The sequence below is a fragment of the Ovis aries genome, chromosome 14 (assembly GCF_016772045.2).
Source record: "Ovis aries strain OAR_USU_Benz2616 breed Rambouillet chromosome 14, ARS-UI_Ramb_v3.0, whole genome shotgun sequence".
Lineage (NCBI taxonomy): Eukaryota > Metazoa > Chordata > Mammalia > Artiodactyla > Bovidae > Ovis > Ovis aries.
In genome coordinates this window covers 18,152,119-18,166,713 of record NC_056067.1, presented here as the reverse complement: position 1 = coordinate 18,166,713, position 14,595 = coordinate 18,152,119, and the positions used below count along the sequence as shown (strand labels likewise).

General features: G+C 38.8%; 1 protein-coding gene across 5 annotated transcripts in view; it reads right to left on the bottom strand.

Annotated features, from left to right (window-relative positions):
• Positions 1 to 2,500: 2,500 nt before the first annotated feature.
• Positions 2,501 to 14,595, bottom strand: part of TENT4B (terminal nucleotidyltransferase 4B) — a 69,380-nt gene continuing 57,285 nt past the window's right edge. For 3 of the 5 annotated variants that reach the window (XM_042231584.1, XM_012189745.5, XM_042231585.2), the window contains 8 exons: positions 13,597 to 13,704; positions 11,409 to 11,537; positions 10,402 to 10,615; positions 8,688 to 8,814; positions 8,482 to 8,585; positions 8,189 to 8,376; positions 6,319 to 6,483; positions 2,501 to 5,160 (listed from right to left, as the gene is read on the bottom strand). In XM_042231584.1, the coding sequence (XP_042087518.1) occupies positions 4,984 to 5,160; positions 6,319 to 6,483; positions 8,189 to 8,376; positions 8,482 to 8,585; positions 8,688 to 8,814; positions 10,402 to 10,615; positions 11,409 to 11,537; positions 13,597 to 13,704 (1,212 nt within the window). In that variant the 3' untranslated portion in view covers positions 2,501 to 4,983. The remainder of the gene's footprint in view (positions 5,161 to 6,318; positions 6,484 to 8,188; positions 8,377 to 8,481; positions 8,586 to 8,687; positions 8,815 to 10,401; positions 10,616 to 11,408; positions 11,538 to 13,596; positions 13,705 to 14,595) is intronic. The other 2 variants (XM_027977819.3, XM_060397934.1) reach the window with 1 other exon arrangement.

The window sequence follows — 14,595 nt, the reverse complement described above, 5'->3', positions numbered from 1 at the left end:
TTTAACACCACATTGATAAGATGGTGCTTTTTAAGTCCTGAGTATAGTCCTGAGTATAGTGTGAAGACTCTGATATTTATAACAAGTCTTTGAAATGTTTCATAATTACAGGACTTTCAAAAGACTTTCTTTAAATTTCAACATGTAAAAACCAGAGAGAGGCGATCTTAAATTTTGAGAGAGATTATGTTTAGGGACAAAGAAACACACAACATAAACTGCAACCAAATATAAAAGTAGTATGAAATGATTTAGGAAACAGCCATGAACTGCACAGAACCCAAGTGCAAAGGTGAAGATAAACTGAAACTCAAAGAATGTGGCTGATAACCACAGATCCCATTCTCTTTAAAAAGGTATGGCGGACTAACCCACGAGAGACAAGGACTGAATTTCACCTAGTTACTGGCTTTAGAGCGTGGTTCTCCTGGGCCTCCTCCATCTCCCCTCCCACACACCCCAGCAGTGGTAAGGACCAGCTTGTTTCATAATCTCTTGTTACCAAAAGCATCTTTAAGAGAAAACAACACTCCTAACAAATTCTCCCAGACTGCTTCTGTGGTGCAGACCTTCCCTGTAATCAGGACACGGAGAAGCTGCTGCAATGAAAAGAAGCCAGGACTGTGTGGAACCAAAAGGACTTAAATTAAAATGCAAAACGTAAGATGATGTGCAAATACCAATCAACATGTTTGCTGAAATACACGGAATAAGATAACACCTGATTTCCCTGTTTCTACTGACACGGCTAACGTTTCTCTCAGAAAATCCAGGAAACACCTCACGTTTTTAGTCATCAAAGAGGATGCGCTATCTCTGTTGCTGTTTTCAACTGCTTTCTAAAGTGTTACCTCCTTCAAGCGAGCAGACTGTGGACTGGGCTACACTTAAACTTAGTAAGGCATACACACACGCAAGTAGAAAACGTAAAGCCAAATATTCAGGAAAAAAAAAAAAACAAAATACCCAACCTGACACAAGTAAAACCAACTTTAGAAGAATAGCAGTTTATTAGCCAAAAATTCTCCTTAAGTGAATATCTCACTCTGGATAGCCGACAGATCAGCAGCCTTTCCAAGGAACTGCTCACACATATCTCTGCTCTCACTTCAGTACCACGTCACTCTCTACACACTTCACCAGATGAACCACGTCAACTGATGACAATCAGGATAAACCGTAACTATAAAATATAACTTGCCCACTCAGGTTTAACAGTCATTTATTGACTACGCTGCTCACAAAATACCATATGAGAATGTGGCTTTCCACTAACTCAGTTAATGAGAGTAAGAACTGATGGACAAGCATACACTCTTCTGATTATTCATTTTGACATTTAAATATTTATCACAGCAAAACTGGGGATATCTCTTTTGATATTTTACCATTTAATGTTTGAAAAGTTAACTAACAAGCAACTAATTTCCTATTAACAATCTAGAGTTAGTGACTGGAACACTTAAGAAATCAACAGCATGTGGTAACTGAAGGAACCGACTGGTTTCAAGCTTCAGATCAATATTAAAATTGGGAAGGCACGCCACGAACAATAAAAACATCAGCAAAACTTATCAACAAAACCCTATGATGTTGAGTCCCAGGGATTTCTACAGAGCAACCTAAGAAATTACATCTTTGTCACTAGAGAGGTCTTTGCAATGAATATATGTCCAACAATACAGTCCTGTAGCTCAGAGCCGTCACTCTCTTGTGACCCACCTACAGCTCAGAGCCCCCAAACACTAGTCCATAGGTTAAGGGAAATACAGCGTACACATAGCATAACATGGGGAACGGAATGGAAAGAGAAGGCATGGAGATATGAGACTCCAGCAGAAAAAAAGACCATTAAAATGCTCTCCCTACCACATGTTGCCTGTGAAGACTTTATCCAGGAATATGTGGAGCCAAAGCAGATAACCTAAATAATAATGAGAGGTTCAAACTCCAAGTAAAACACTCAGAACAAAAATATAATATGGTCAACTGTTAAAGACTGGAAGGCAACTCCATGTAAAACCGGTAGATCCCACAGGTCAAAGTTCGATTTGCAAACCATGTGCAGCATCTCCAAACAAATCACCGACTAAAAACTGGGCACCTTCAGAAGAAAAAAATGCATTAACCTTTATCATCAAAGCATAACCACTCAGACTTTGCGCTGACGGACACCTCTGACACTTCAGCACCTCGAAAAACCAGTATTGAAAAGCTTACTGTGACTTTTTAAGGAGTTTCCACACCGGCCAGGTACACATACGTGACCGCCAGAGAAACGTCACTACAGTAAGGCAGAATTTGTAAGGTCCCTTTCTGCAAGCACTAGCACAGGAAGGTTATGCCCCATGGATATGGATGGACTGTAATATCTAAATGGCACGCTTCCGACACAGTCACAGAATCTTTAGAGAAAGTATTTAAACTCAAAAAATAAAAAAAGACAGGAGTCAAATACAGAGATGAAATGTACAAAACAAATGAGCAGGCAAACTAAAAGTTCTTGAAAGTTTTTTACTTCAGGTTGAAAAATGAACAGCTTCCACGCTGTTCATTGCAAGATACACAGTATTCACGAATACAATGCTGGTCATTTGAGGAAATGTACACACCTCAATTTCTCCTTCATGCTTTTCTTTTAGAAAGATACTGTTTACCAAAAAGAAACGTCAGCAGTACAGGAAAAACTATTTTCCCAATAAATTTACGAAAACCTAAGATTCCCAATGGAATCAAGATTATCTTCCCGCTACCACCACCTTAATATAATCACATGCTTATTGGAACACTAATATCCGCACCCTAAGAGTACATTTACTTTCAACAATGAAGGTGATTCTTGAAAAAAAAAAAAACAACAAAACAAAACTTCAGTGTGGTAAATGTAACATGGATCTCTGCAAGTATTAAATGTCTGAAATAGGCAGCTAATACTGGATTTAATATTATTTTATAAATAATTGTTCCCTTAGCAGTAAACATAAGTCTACACATTCACAATAATCCTAGAAAATAAATACTGTGATTATGCACAATATGTTATGACAAACTAGTTTCAAAAAAACAAAAGCTCAACATCCTGATAAAAATTCTGATCAGAATAAAATGTGACTCTAAAATTTCAAACATTGTCAAAATAACATCACATTTAAAATCTTCCACGCTTTACACAAGTATTATGAATTTCCAGTTTTGGAACACATTTTTCCGTTGTGAATTAAAATACGAACATATTGAAAACTGTTAATTTCAGTGATGACATCAGTTTTGGTCTTATTTTAGCATTATTTTCTTTATAAAAAGTTGCACTAAGTGTCCATTAACGGTCTGATTGGTCTTCAGTATTTCATAAATGTATATAAAAGAAATTCCTAAAAGCCAATAATAGTACTTTATATGTATATATGTATATATATATAAAAGAATCTCATCTCAGAAATGGCTGTAATTAACAGAGCCATAGACACTGATGCTAAACGTAAGAGCGTTCACCTTGAAAGAAAGCATTTTCAGAAATACCAGTTACATTCTATTAAATATTTCCAACTGAGTTTCAAACTCAACACGTGATGAATAACAGAATGATACATCTCATTTGCACTCAAAACTGACCACAACCAAAATTTACAGTATGATTGAAACAAGCCAATGTTTAAAAAAGGTTTAATTAAAGATAACAATTCCATGAAAGGAGAGGATAAAGAATGGGATGACAAGAAGTATTTGGTCTTAATAAGGCAATACAAAATAGATCCATTATCAAAGACCATTTAATTTTTAAAGATCAACAATACCAAAAAGCATAAAGTGGAGTTTAAGAAAATAGTTTTTTATAAGTATGATTTAATTAAAGCTGTTTACAGTTACTCTCTCCCACAGTAGTTAAGCATGAATTTAGAAAAGAATAAGAGATGAGGAAAACAAGCACACGCAGCACACAGGGTTAGAGGAGCCAGCATGCGAAGTCTGTGGAACTCGAGGTTTCACTGCAACAGGGATGGGACCAGATGCGGGTGGCCTTTTTTTTTTTCCCTATTAGGAAGAAAAAAAAAAAAAAGACTGCAAAGGAAACAAACACGAAGTCATGTAACTGCCCACTGCCCAAGACGACAGCACTATAGAAACAGTTGCAAGTTAATTCTTAGAGATGACTAGAGATTTTTCAGTGTTTACAGAAAAGTACATAGCACATATTTTTTTTCTTTTTTTTTTACAAAATAAAATAAACGTCATTTGCCACCATAACCTTTTCTTTAGAGGAAAATTTTTGCAGCAGGTCACGAGGGTTCTATTAAGTCATTTCAATGCTGAGGAAACGAATTTGAGTAATAGAACTAATCACTTCCCTATAGATGGATGTTAAGATGACAATTCAGATTATTTTTCAAACTAATCCTGAGAAAAATCTGTTTACAATTTAAACAGTAATGTTGTTATGTAAAAAGTATTAACAAATCCACTATTACAAATATCAATTTCCTATATGGTCATCTATATATACACACAATAAAATGGTAAATATATGCAAAAATATTAAAAAAAAAAACCATGCACAGATCACTTTCCCCTTTAAAATTTGGACTTCCTATATGATACCTGTGTTTTCCTTCCCCACCCCATCCTCTGAAATTTTCTTGTTTCTATCACCCTACCCACACTGAATACTATCCCCTATAACTCTGCATAAAGCCAATGAGAAATAGATTTATTTTACATTCAAGCTTTAAATCTTAAAATGACCCTGTTATAGCATATGACTTATCAAATGAGCAGCCTTTTATTTTTTTCCCCTTTTTTGCTTCCTTTTTGTTTTTGCAGTTGTCAGTCTTCATGATCCATTCCGTGGCGAGCTGGGAAAAAACGCAGTTGCTAAATCAACGTCTGAACAGGGTAAGGCTCCCGAATGTCTCCCAGGAGTCCCTATCCAACTGTCCTGCGCGTGAGATCATTGCACACAGAAGACAGTCCATCGCACGACGCCGACTATCTGCAAAGGTCTGAGAGGGGGGCGTCCCTCTTGTGTTTCCTCTTTTTGCCATGGTAATACTGATTATTTGATTTCCCTTGATGTTGTTTGTTTGTCATCAAGGAACCATGGCTTGTTTGGGTTGTACCTTGGAAGCCTTTGCTGGAAGAACGAAAGAGCCTTGTTGATCCATGCTGCGGAGAAGGAAAGCAGTCAGAAGGACATCAGTATTGCGATTCAACACAGCGCTTTTAAGAAAGACCTCCCTTGGGAGCTTTCATAATTAGGAACACACTGACTTATCTAACAGGCAGAAAACCATGCTAAGGGGTTAACTCTCTGGGGCTCAAAAACTTCTACATCATTTTTTAATGGAAATATGAAAAAACGTAAGACCACTTCTTAATGGAGTACATGGAATTTAAGTTTTTCTTAAGGAACCTATCAATCAATACATCACATAATAGATGGCATTACTGGAAGGCGCTGTTAGATTAGGTATGCAGATGTGTTGCCAGGTCAGGGGTCACCACGGCTAGCCACTCTTCCGACTATCACGCGCCATTTCAATGGCCATTTCTAAGCGAGTCTGCGTTCGGTGCACGTGTGCACATGTGTAAAACTGTACAGATAAAGTGGCTTCTGTGAGTTAAGTCAGACATGAGGTGACTGACTTAACGGTCAATCTCTACTGTCAAGGGGCCTTCCCCAGGGTCCCTGATATACTGGAGAGGGCGTGATGGCCTTAGGCCGGAGTCCAGTATAAAATGGCTTCTTCCCCTCATTTTGATTCATTACTAAAGATGAATAAAATTTTAGGCACCTATAAAGCTTACAAGAGTGTCTCTGTGGCCTTTTAAAGTCAAAGCTAAAGCTCATGAGCTGACCATGGCTGACTGCATCTGATCATTTCAACACAAGCAACCAGGTACTGGATTTTAAAATAAAAAAGGATATGTTCTTCTCAGACTGTGCAACATGACAGGGAGGTCATGCCAAAATTTCATGTGCATTTACTTCAAGTACAACTGAAACTTTTTATAACCTGAAGCACATTTTTTATGCTGTATATCTGTAGTAAGGTGGTTGGCTAGACCAGACGTCTTATAAAGAAGGACCAGTCGCTAGATTTCCACAAAGGTTTATGTTGCATGGGATAATCGGGACACCCTGTAACTGGAAGCACTGTCATGTTCTGGAACCTCTTAGAATAAAATACATTTGTTCTTTAACCAGGGCTTTCTTCAAAGCCATAATGCGTGTGTATACACGTGTGTGCATGTACATGCATGTACAGAACTCTAAATATTCCACACTCAACACTGACAACTGAAAACACACACTGCACACACCTGGGACTTGTTGGTGCTGTTGGGTGTGTTAGTGGTCTGGGTGCTCTGCATCTTCCCGCCTGTCTGAGAGGACTCCACGGACGCGTCCTGCGACCCTACCCGGTTCCCAGTGGACGGACGGCAGAGCAGCTGTTTCGGGGTTTTGCATGGTGTCGCGTCGGAATCCTAACACAAGTCACATGAGTTATAATGTGATAGAGTAATGATTTAGACGTTCAACATTAAGAAAGGAAAACAACTTCAGCTAAGCACTCTCTGGACTAAGTCTGAACATCTGTGAGTTAAAGGAAGCACGCTGAGGAATTTATAAAATTAACTGCTTAAGTTCTCCTCCAAAGGTTTAAAGTGGCTTATTTTATCAGAGAGTTTCTGTTCATTGTTAAATCCACTGACCACGCCTGACCCTGTTAATCAGCCTTGAAGGAGCTCCCAGAGGTCCAAGTTTATCTGCATTCTTATTTACAAAAAGGGACCATGGTACAGCGGAGCGAGCATGGTAAAGAGTGAGGGCCTATGTCCAGTGATTCAATGTCTTCAACCAAATACAAAACAATCACCCTACAAGATTCACTCTCTGAGAGCGATGACAACTCAGTGCTCCCTCCAAAAAACACGCCGAGTGGACCGGACTTCCCAGAGACGCCGGGCCGAGCCCCACCCGTCTGCGGGCTGCCTGGGCCTGACTGCTCCTCTCCCCAGGTCTACCCTGGCCCTCGCACCCTGCCCAGCAGCTCGGAGACACACACTCTCAGTCCCTAGAGCGCCCTCTCATGGCCTCTCTGCTTCCGCCCCGTGTCTGTGATAGCCAGCTCAGCACTCTGTCCTCCAAGGTTCTGCTCTGGGAACCAGAACAGCACACAGGCAGATTGCGCATGTGAGGATTTATGACTCCAAGATGATAAAGGGTCATCAACAACAGAAAACTGTCTTTTTCACACTGAGGCTACTTTTTGTCATGTATACTTATAAAAGTCAATAAAGGCCATTTTAGATTTCAATTTTAAACTCAAAAGTAACTCTGATGAGGATAAGTAATGCAGGTATAACTGATACTAGAAAATTCTATGAGGATAAGAGAGAAAGTAGATTAGGGATTTCCAGGGCGTGGGGGTAGAGAAGAAATTAGGGACTACTAAAGGTTTCTTTTGGGGTAATGGAAAGGTCCTGGAATTAGATAGTGGTGAGGGCTATACAATATTATAAATATTCCAAAAAAAAACCCACTTAAATTATACATTTATAAATGGTGATTGAGGAAGTATATATATATATATATCCCACTTTTATAAAATTTTGAAGGACAAAACTAATTGATGGTATTAGAAAAATCATAACAGTGGTTACATCTGGCGGCAAGATTGGGGATTGACTAGGAAACATCTGGGGAGATGTTAACAGTCAACATCTTGTTAGGATTTTGGGTTACACATGTGTATGCATTTGTTAAATGTATAATTAAGATTTCCTTATATGTTAATTTTATATCAAAAGAAAAAATTGGGCAAACATTGAACTGTGGGTAATGACAAGCACAGGAGAGTACTTTGTAGGAAGTATCCTAACATCTGTGATGCTTTGAAATGTGTTAAAGAATAAGATGAAGTAGTGAATGGATAGCTCTGTGTAAGCCAGTAAAATGTTAATGACAGTCTAGGGGACGTGTATACGGATGTTCACTGAAATTCTTTCCCTTTCTGTTATATGCTTGAAAATTTTAACACAATGTTGAGAAAAAGTACAGTCATTAAAGTTATTAAAATTTCCGAGGAACAAATAAGAAAATGAGTTAGCCATGGCTCTCTAGACAGAATTATCCCAGCAGCAGAACCCCTACAAGGCTAGGTGCAGAAAACCGTATCTTCATACTTACAACGTCACTAGAGCTGGACTGTGTGGCTGAAGAGGAAGACACTGGACCTGATGAAGAGTTTGAAGAGTGTTTACTAACAGATTCCGAAGTTTTACTTCTACATTTTCCAAGGGCTTCATTTTCTTCAGATAGATTATTATTACATTTATCTAACTGCTGAGTATCTACTATCAAGGTAACACCATTTCCTGAAAGAGTGGCAAAAGATTGGAAAACGTTTCTTCCCATTAAGCACACATAACACAGAAAAGGCTCTAATACTCAGTCAATTGACCAATGAAAAAAACTCTTACCATTGCACGAAGGCTCGGGCCTATTCTGCAAGCCCCACTGCTTTGATATCCAATCTCTATATGTGGCAACTTCGTCCGTTACTCTAATTATTCTACCTAATATGCTGCAAGTGTTAAAAAAGAAAAAGAACGAAGGTACATTAATTTGAAGATAAGAAGTTGCAAACAACTTTGACCCAATGGGCTGATTTTAGTGAAACTTTTACCTCTCTGTCTCGTTGTTGGGATAGTACTTTGCTATTGGTGATACAGCATGACTCAGAACAACGTAGGCGTAATCAAAGGCCTGTTTCACCTGCATGGCCCCATATGAACTCCTTCCAACATCATTACCTTCAAAAGAAATATATACATAACATATTAAAATTTACTGCGGCTTAATATGAACTAAAAGTTCACAAGCCCTCTTCTGGGAGAGCAAGGCCAATCACTGTCCTCAGAATATGAGCCGCTAGTTGGCCCCACAGCTCCTCAGGCTCTAAACATGTGGATCATGCATAAATATGTCATTATGGCATATAAATTGCCTAAATGTCTTCTGGCCCAACAGGGACTAGCCCTTACCCAGTTATGAAAATAAAAGAAGCAACTGCCTATTTTCTCCTAAGGGTGAAACAAAAGCAAAACTCAATTAGAAACACCTATTTGTCTGTCTGTCTGTTAGCTTTATAAACCTCTCCTGCACTAAATAATGGGCTCCTAAACAGCAAGGACCACCTTACCGAAAAAATCCTTTGTGTCCTTTACGTAGAGTTGGCTTCCAAAGAACATTTACTCAATGAATAAACTACTACTGTTTATAAGATGGTTCATTCAGCCAGAAAAGGGCTCCTAGGAAACTATTCTATCTCTTAGCTTCTTTTTCTTACTTATTTTCAAAGTCAATATGCGCATGCGTGCTAAGTCACTTCAGTTGTGTCTGACTCTTTGCGACCCTGTGGACTGTAACCCTTTAGGCTCCTCTGTCCACAGGATTTTCCAGGCAAGAATACTAGAGTGGGTTGTCATGCCTTCTTCCAGGGGATCTTCCTGACCCAGGGATCGAACCTGGCTCTCTTAAGTCTCCTGCATTGGCAGGTGGGTTCTTTACCACTAGCGTCACCCTGGAAGCCTATATATATATGTATATTCAAAGTCAACACATTAAAGCAAATGACTAAAAGCATTTCTACTGACGTCCAATAATGCAGAATCTAAATATTTTACAATTATACTAGGAAAAAATATTGTCCAGAAAAATCAGAATACAAGCAAGCAACACAGAGCTTCATGAAAGCAGAGGAGGAATTAATTTTCCACTCACTTTCAAGCCAACATAAAGCTGGGAAAAGCACACTATGCAAAAATAAAGAAGGAAGAAGGGTCCAAAAGGAAAATAAACTGTCTCTTGGTACCCTCTTTCTCACGAACTCTGAAACACGTAGTGTGTCTCAGAATCCTCACTTACATCCCGGGCTGACAACTGGTTAGGCTCAGGGGCAGCAAGGACTAAAGAGAGAAGAACTGAAAATGGCTATTGAACTGGAGATGCATAAGCCCACCCAAACAGCTAATACCTGTTCTCCTTTGCTTTCAAGACTCAAATAAATTTTACCCCCAGCTCCACTCATGTGCAAGCATACAGCGTGTTTTTCTGGTGTGTGTGTTTACGTTCATGTGTTTGCTTATAAAATATCTTGAGGAAAAAAGAATGACTACAATTACAAGTTAATCCTTAATTTTTCATCTGAAGAGAGTTTAAAGTACAATATAATGACTAAGCCTCTTTTGGACTGAGCTGGGTGGCTTGCAGGATCCTCGTTTCCCAACCAGCGACTGAACCCGCTCAGCAGTGAAAGCTTGAAGTCCTAACCACTGGACCGCCAGGGAATTCCCAATGCCCTCTTCTTGAATGTCCATAAATTTACCTAAATTCAATACCTGGTTGTAAAGGATCTTCGATATAAAGCATGGATGGCCTGTAGCCATCTAGCATATTTTTCTGTACTTCATCTTTGGCCACATAAGAACCACCATCCTTTATCCGGATGCCAGTCTTTAAATAATTGAAGTGTCGTCCATATAATTCAAAAAATTCTATTAAGAGAACACCATAGTTTGTATTGGGGATGCAAGCATCTTCCCTGGGATGTAACTAAAACGAGAAGAAAAAAAAATTTACATTGGATTTTTTTCTGAATTCAAGGTGAGGATAGTGAATGACATTCTAACTTCTATAAACAATATTATTATAATTTTGGTTTCACAGAGCAGCCAACAGGTAACAGAGTTACAGCAGACTAATTGTAACAGTACTTCTGTTACAGACAACCGAAAGTGCCATGGGCGCAGGGGGATCCCAAGGGTGTAGGTGGAGCCCACGGGTGTGGGGGATAATTTACGAGGCTGGATTTCACAGCTGCCCAGGATGTTGAGAGAGTCGGCTTGGCCCAACATCAAGGAAGTCATTCTGACTCACCAGCAGAGTCAGGCAGTTGGCAACACTGCTGTACCACATGAATATGCTCACTGACGACATTAAGACTTCCAACACATCTTACCCAGACAGCGAGTCTCAACTGAGCTGAGACTCAATTGTAAGTCTCCACTTAGAATAGTAACTGCTTAGAAAGACATTCTTATTTTTGGCATTTATGTTACTATGTATACCTATGGAAACTGCACCATACTTTGTGTTAAAATTTGTAGTGGAAAGTCTCAAAAATATTAGAACACATGAGATTTAAAAAAAAATTCTTTCCTTGGGATTTTAAAATCTTTAATTGCTAAATTATAAAAAAGGTATCCAGTTTAAAGGGAAAAGTTGTCAGTAACCAAGGGAAGTATTCTAATTAGAGCTTGAGTAAAATTTTTTTCCAAAATGATTCCCAGCTGATTTATTTAACAAAAAATGTTTAGCGTACACTAGCAGGGTATAACTTACTTACCTGAAGGAAACTTACTGCCATTAAAAAGAGACTATAAGAACCAATTCCACCCGTAAATACTTCATTAAGGTCCCTCTGTAATAAGAACTGTTTCAATACTAAAACCAAGTATGGCAATACAGGATATTTCTGGAAAAGAAAATTACATTTTCAATGAATTCCTTCATCAGTAATAGCTGGAAGCATTAATAGCTTAAATGGTCTCTCAGTATAAACTGGTCCTTACATGACAAACTTTGGTTAAGATACATTATATACTTGCACACTTTAAAAACAAACTATAAAAAAGTAAGCTCTAAGTAACTGAGGATTGTGTCCTCACATCTAAAACCCCAAACACAGAGAGCACCCCAGCATTCACTACGGGACAGAGCACTAGCAATGCCTATCGCGTGACACGCATCTCATGATTCACTGAACAGTTCTCATCGTAAACAGGTAACAGAAACGGTACGGGACGACGTCTCAACTCTCAGCGCAGTCAGTCCGCAGGATTTTAAAGAACCACTTCTGTAAGCAGAGCGGCACAGGCAGACCAGCCCCTCCAGGTGACCCTGCAGAGCCCAGAGCAGGTCACCCTGCCTGCTGTCCTCGGCGAGGGCAGGTGAACACGCAGCCCACCTTCTGTGCCTCCCAAGCAAGGGCCAGCACACCCACGGAGGCAGGGAGGACAGCCTGAGTCCATCTTTCACTCAAGGTCGTTCTCATTAAGTCCTCTCCGCAAGCCCGGCCCCGGGGTAGGGACGCCGAGAGCAAAGCTGGCAACACACGTGGAGAAGGGAGCCTTAAGGAAGCCCCTGCCTAAGCACGGCAGAGTTACTCGCCATCGCCATTCTTTTCCTGACGCTTACAGCGCACACGCACTGCTTCCTTGAGAAAAAAAGCGTTTATACTTGTGCAAATCATGTCAAAGTAAGGGAGCGTGAGAAACAACAAAAATATGGAGAAATAATCATTTTTAAACACTATGGTTGAACTCAGAAATAGATGTAGTCTCTTTAAAGAACAATTAGGCAAACTGCCAACAGAATTTTCTCTGCATATATCCTCTGACCCAGAAATTCCATTTCCAGGAATCTTCTTACAGACAATTTATTAGTGTAAAGAAAGATGCAGACGTGGAAGGATGTTCACCAAGCAGTTTTTGTAAGAGCAGAAGACGCTGGAAGCAACACTGGGGAAGAGCTGCCTGCAAGAGGCATGGTCCATCCTGATGAGGGTGGCCAATGAATCCTCCGAAACAGCAAGTTTAAAAAAAAAGTACATCATACATATGGTGTGCTATTTCTTTTGTGAAAAATCTCAGAGGATAAACAAAGAAGTCGATAAAGGCAAATCCTATGTGGCTGATCTAAGCATACAAGGTAAACTCACTTTTTCCTACCCTTTTATAATAGTAAGGTTTTTCTTTTTTTAAGTCACGTGTATTATTCTCAATTTTTAAAAAAGTTTCTTTTCTGGTAAAAAGAAAATGTACACACACCCAGTATCTCCAAAAGAATGGGATTACAGATAATATTTCTTTTCTTTTTCTGCACATTTACATGAGAATATAATGTTTATCACGTGAGAGTTACAATTTTTTCTGAACTCAAAGAACTGCTAAAGAAAAAAATCAAGCGGAGAGAGAAGATATTTTATTTAAGCCAAAGCAGTGCAGAGTTTTAGTTTAGGGAGAAAAAAGCCAATGCGTCCAGCTGAAGACAGCGTTGATAAATTGTGCACTCTCTGGGAAGAAAACAGAACAATCAGAAATAGACTTAAATCACTCCAAGATAAGGGAAGGACATCTGCAGGACCTACCGTGCAGGTGACTCGGGGATTAAGACCTAGAAAAGGCTGGCTAGAGAGGGTCTTAATCTGAACTCCTGCGAGACTGAAGCAGACAGGAGTGAACTGCGTGGAGTGACTCAGCCCGAATCTCCCTAAGAGGAAGGATCTAGGGCAGAGAAGTTCTTCAAAGGCTCCTTCAACCCTTAATTCTTACCTGAGGCCACACTATAAATTACTGATTATGACAAGCAGACACAAGGAAAGTAAAAACCACTCACAGAAAAGAAGCATTTGTCAGCAATACACATACAAAGATAGCTTACCCAAGTACACCAAAACACCACCACAACAAAGTTTCAAAACATAACTCCATTTTCTAATAGTTTCATTGAATAAACACTGTAAATTCTCTGACCTTGGTAAAATCTTTGATGAGGTCAGCTGCTCTGACGCCATTCTGTACATTAAAGCTGATATCTACTTTCACTTCGGTAAAAGAATCTGTTAATTTAATAATAGGTACCTAGAAAGAAAAGAAAGGTAAAATTTAAATACATCAGACAGACAAGTTAAATGACAAATCGGAGGATGGAAAGTTACCAGAGCTGAGATCCTGACCTTCTCAGGAAGACTTTAAACAATGAGTATTCTGAACATGCCATACCAGAGTTGACTTGGCTGTCTAGATATCTTGTATTGCATATTTAGCATCTAAAGTCATGCAGTACATTTTGGAATTTCTACTGATTGAGAGTTTTGAAACAAAGTAACAAAAACTTTTCTCGGCATTAATCTACTTTGGAGAACAGTTTCCAACACAAGCAGATCAAGAACTAAGAATGTCGGCCCACAGCACCAAACTGTTTCCAATAAGAAAACTGCTAGATTCTTAAGTCACATACACAATAAGTCACTGGCATTTTTGGTCAGTTTTGCAAACAGCCCAAAAAACAACCGGACAAGAGAACTTAAAATGTAATAATTATTCTCAAATGAAAAAATGATGGAATGCTTTATATGAAGTATCAGGAATTCTTTTAAAAAGAGAAAAAAAGCTCTTCTTCTACCACGCATTAGAAAACTCAGACCAGCAAACTTGATATATAGAACTAGATTTCCAAATTAATAATTTTTAATAAAGAAACTACCCGTTTTGCTCTAATAAAACCTGACATGCAAATATCCAAACTTCTAAAATAGACATATTTATTTCTAAAATGAGCTTCCATGAAAATTCTTAATGTTCACTCCATTAGTTAAAATGACTTGATCTACAAAATTTCAATTAAGACAATTCTTCAAAGATACAAAATATGATAGAAGAATATCTGTGTAAGTAAAACTTTATTAGATATCCATATTTTTACTTACACTTTTTAATATTAAAAAATCTATACAGTGTTATATGATAAAA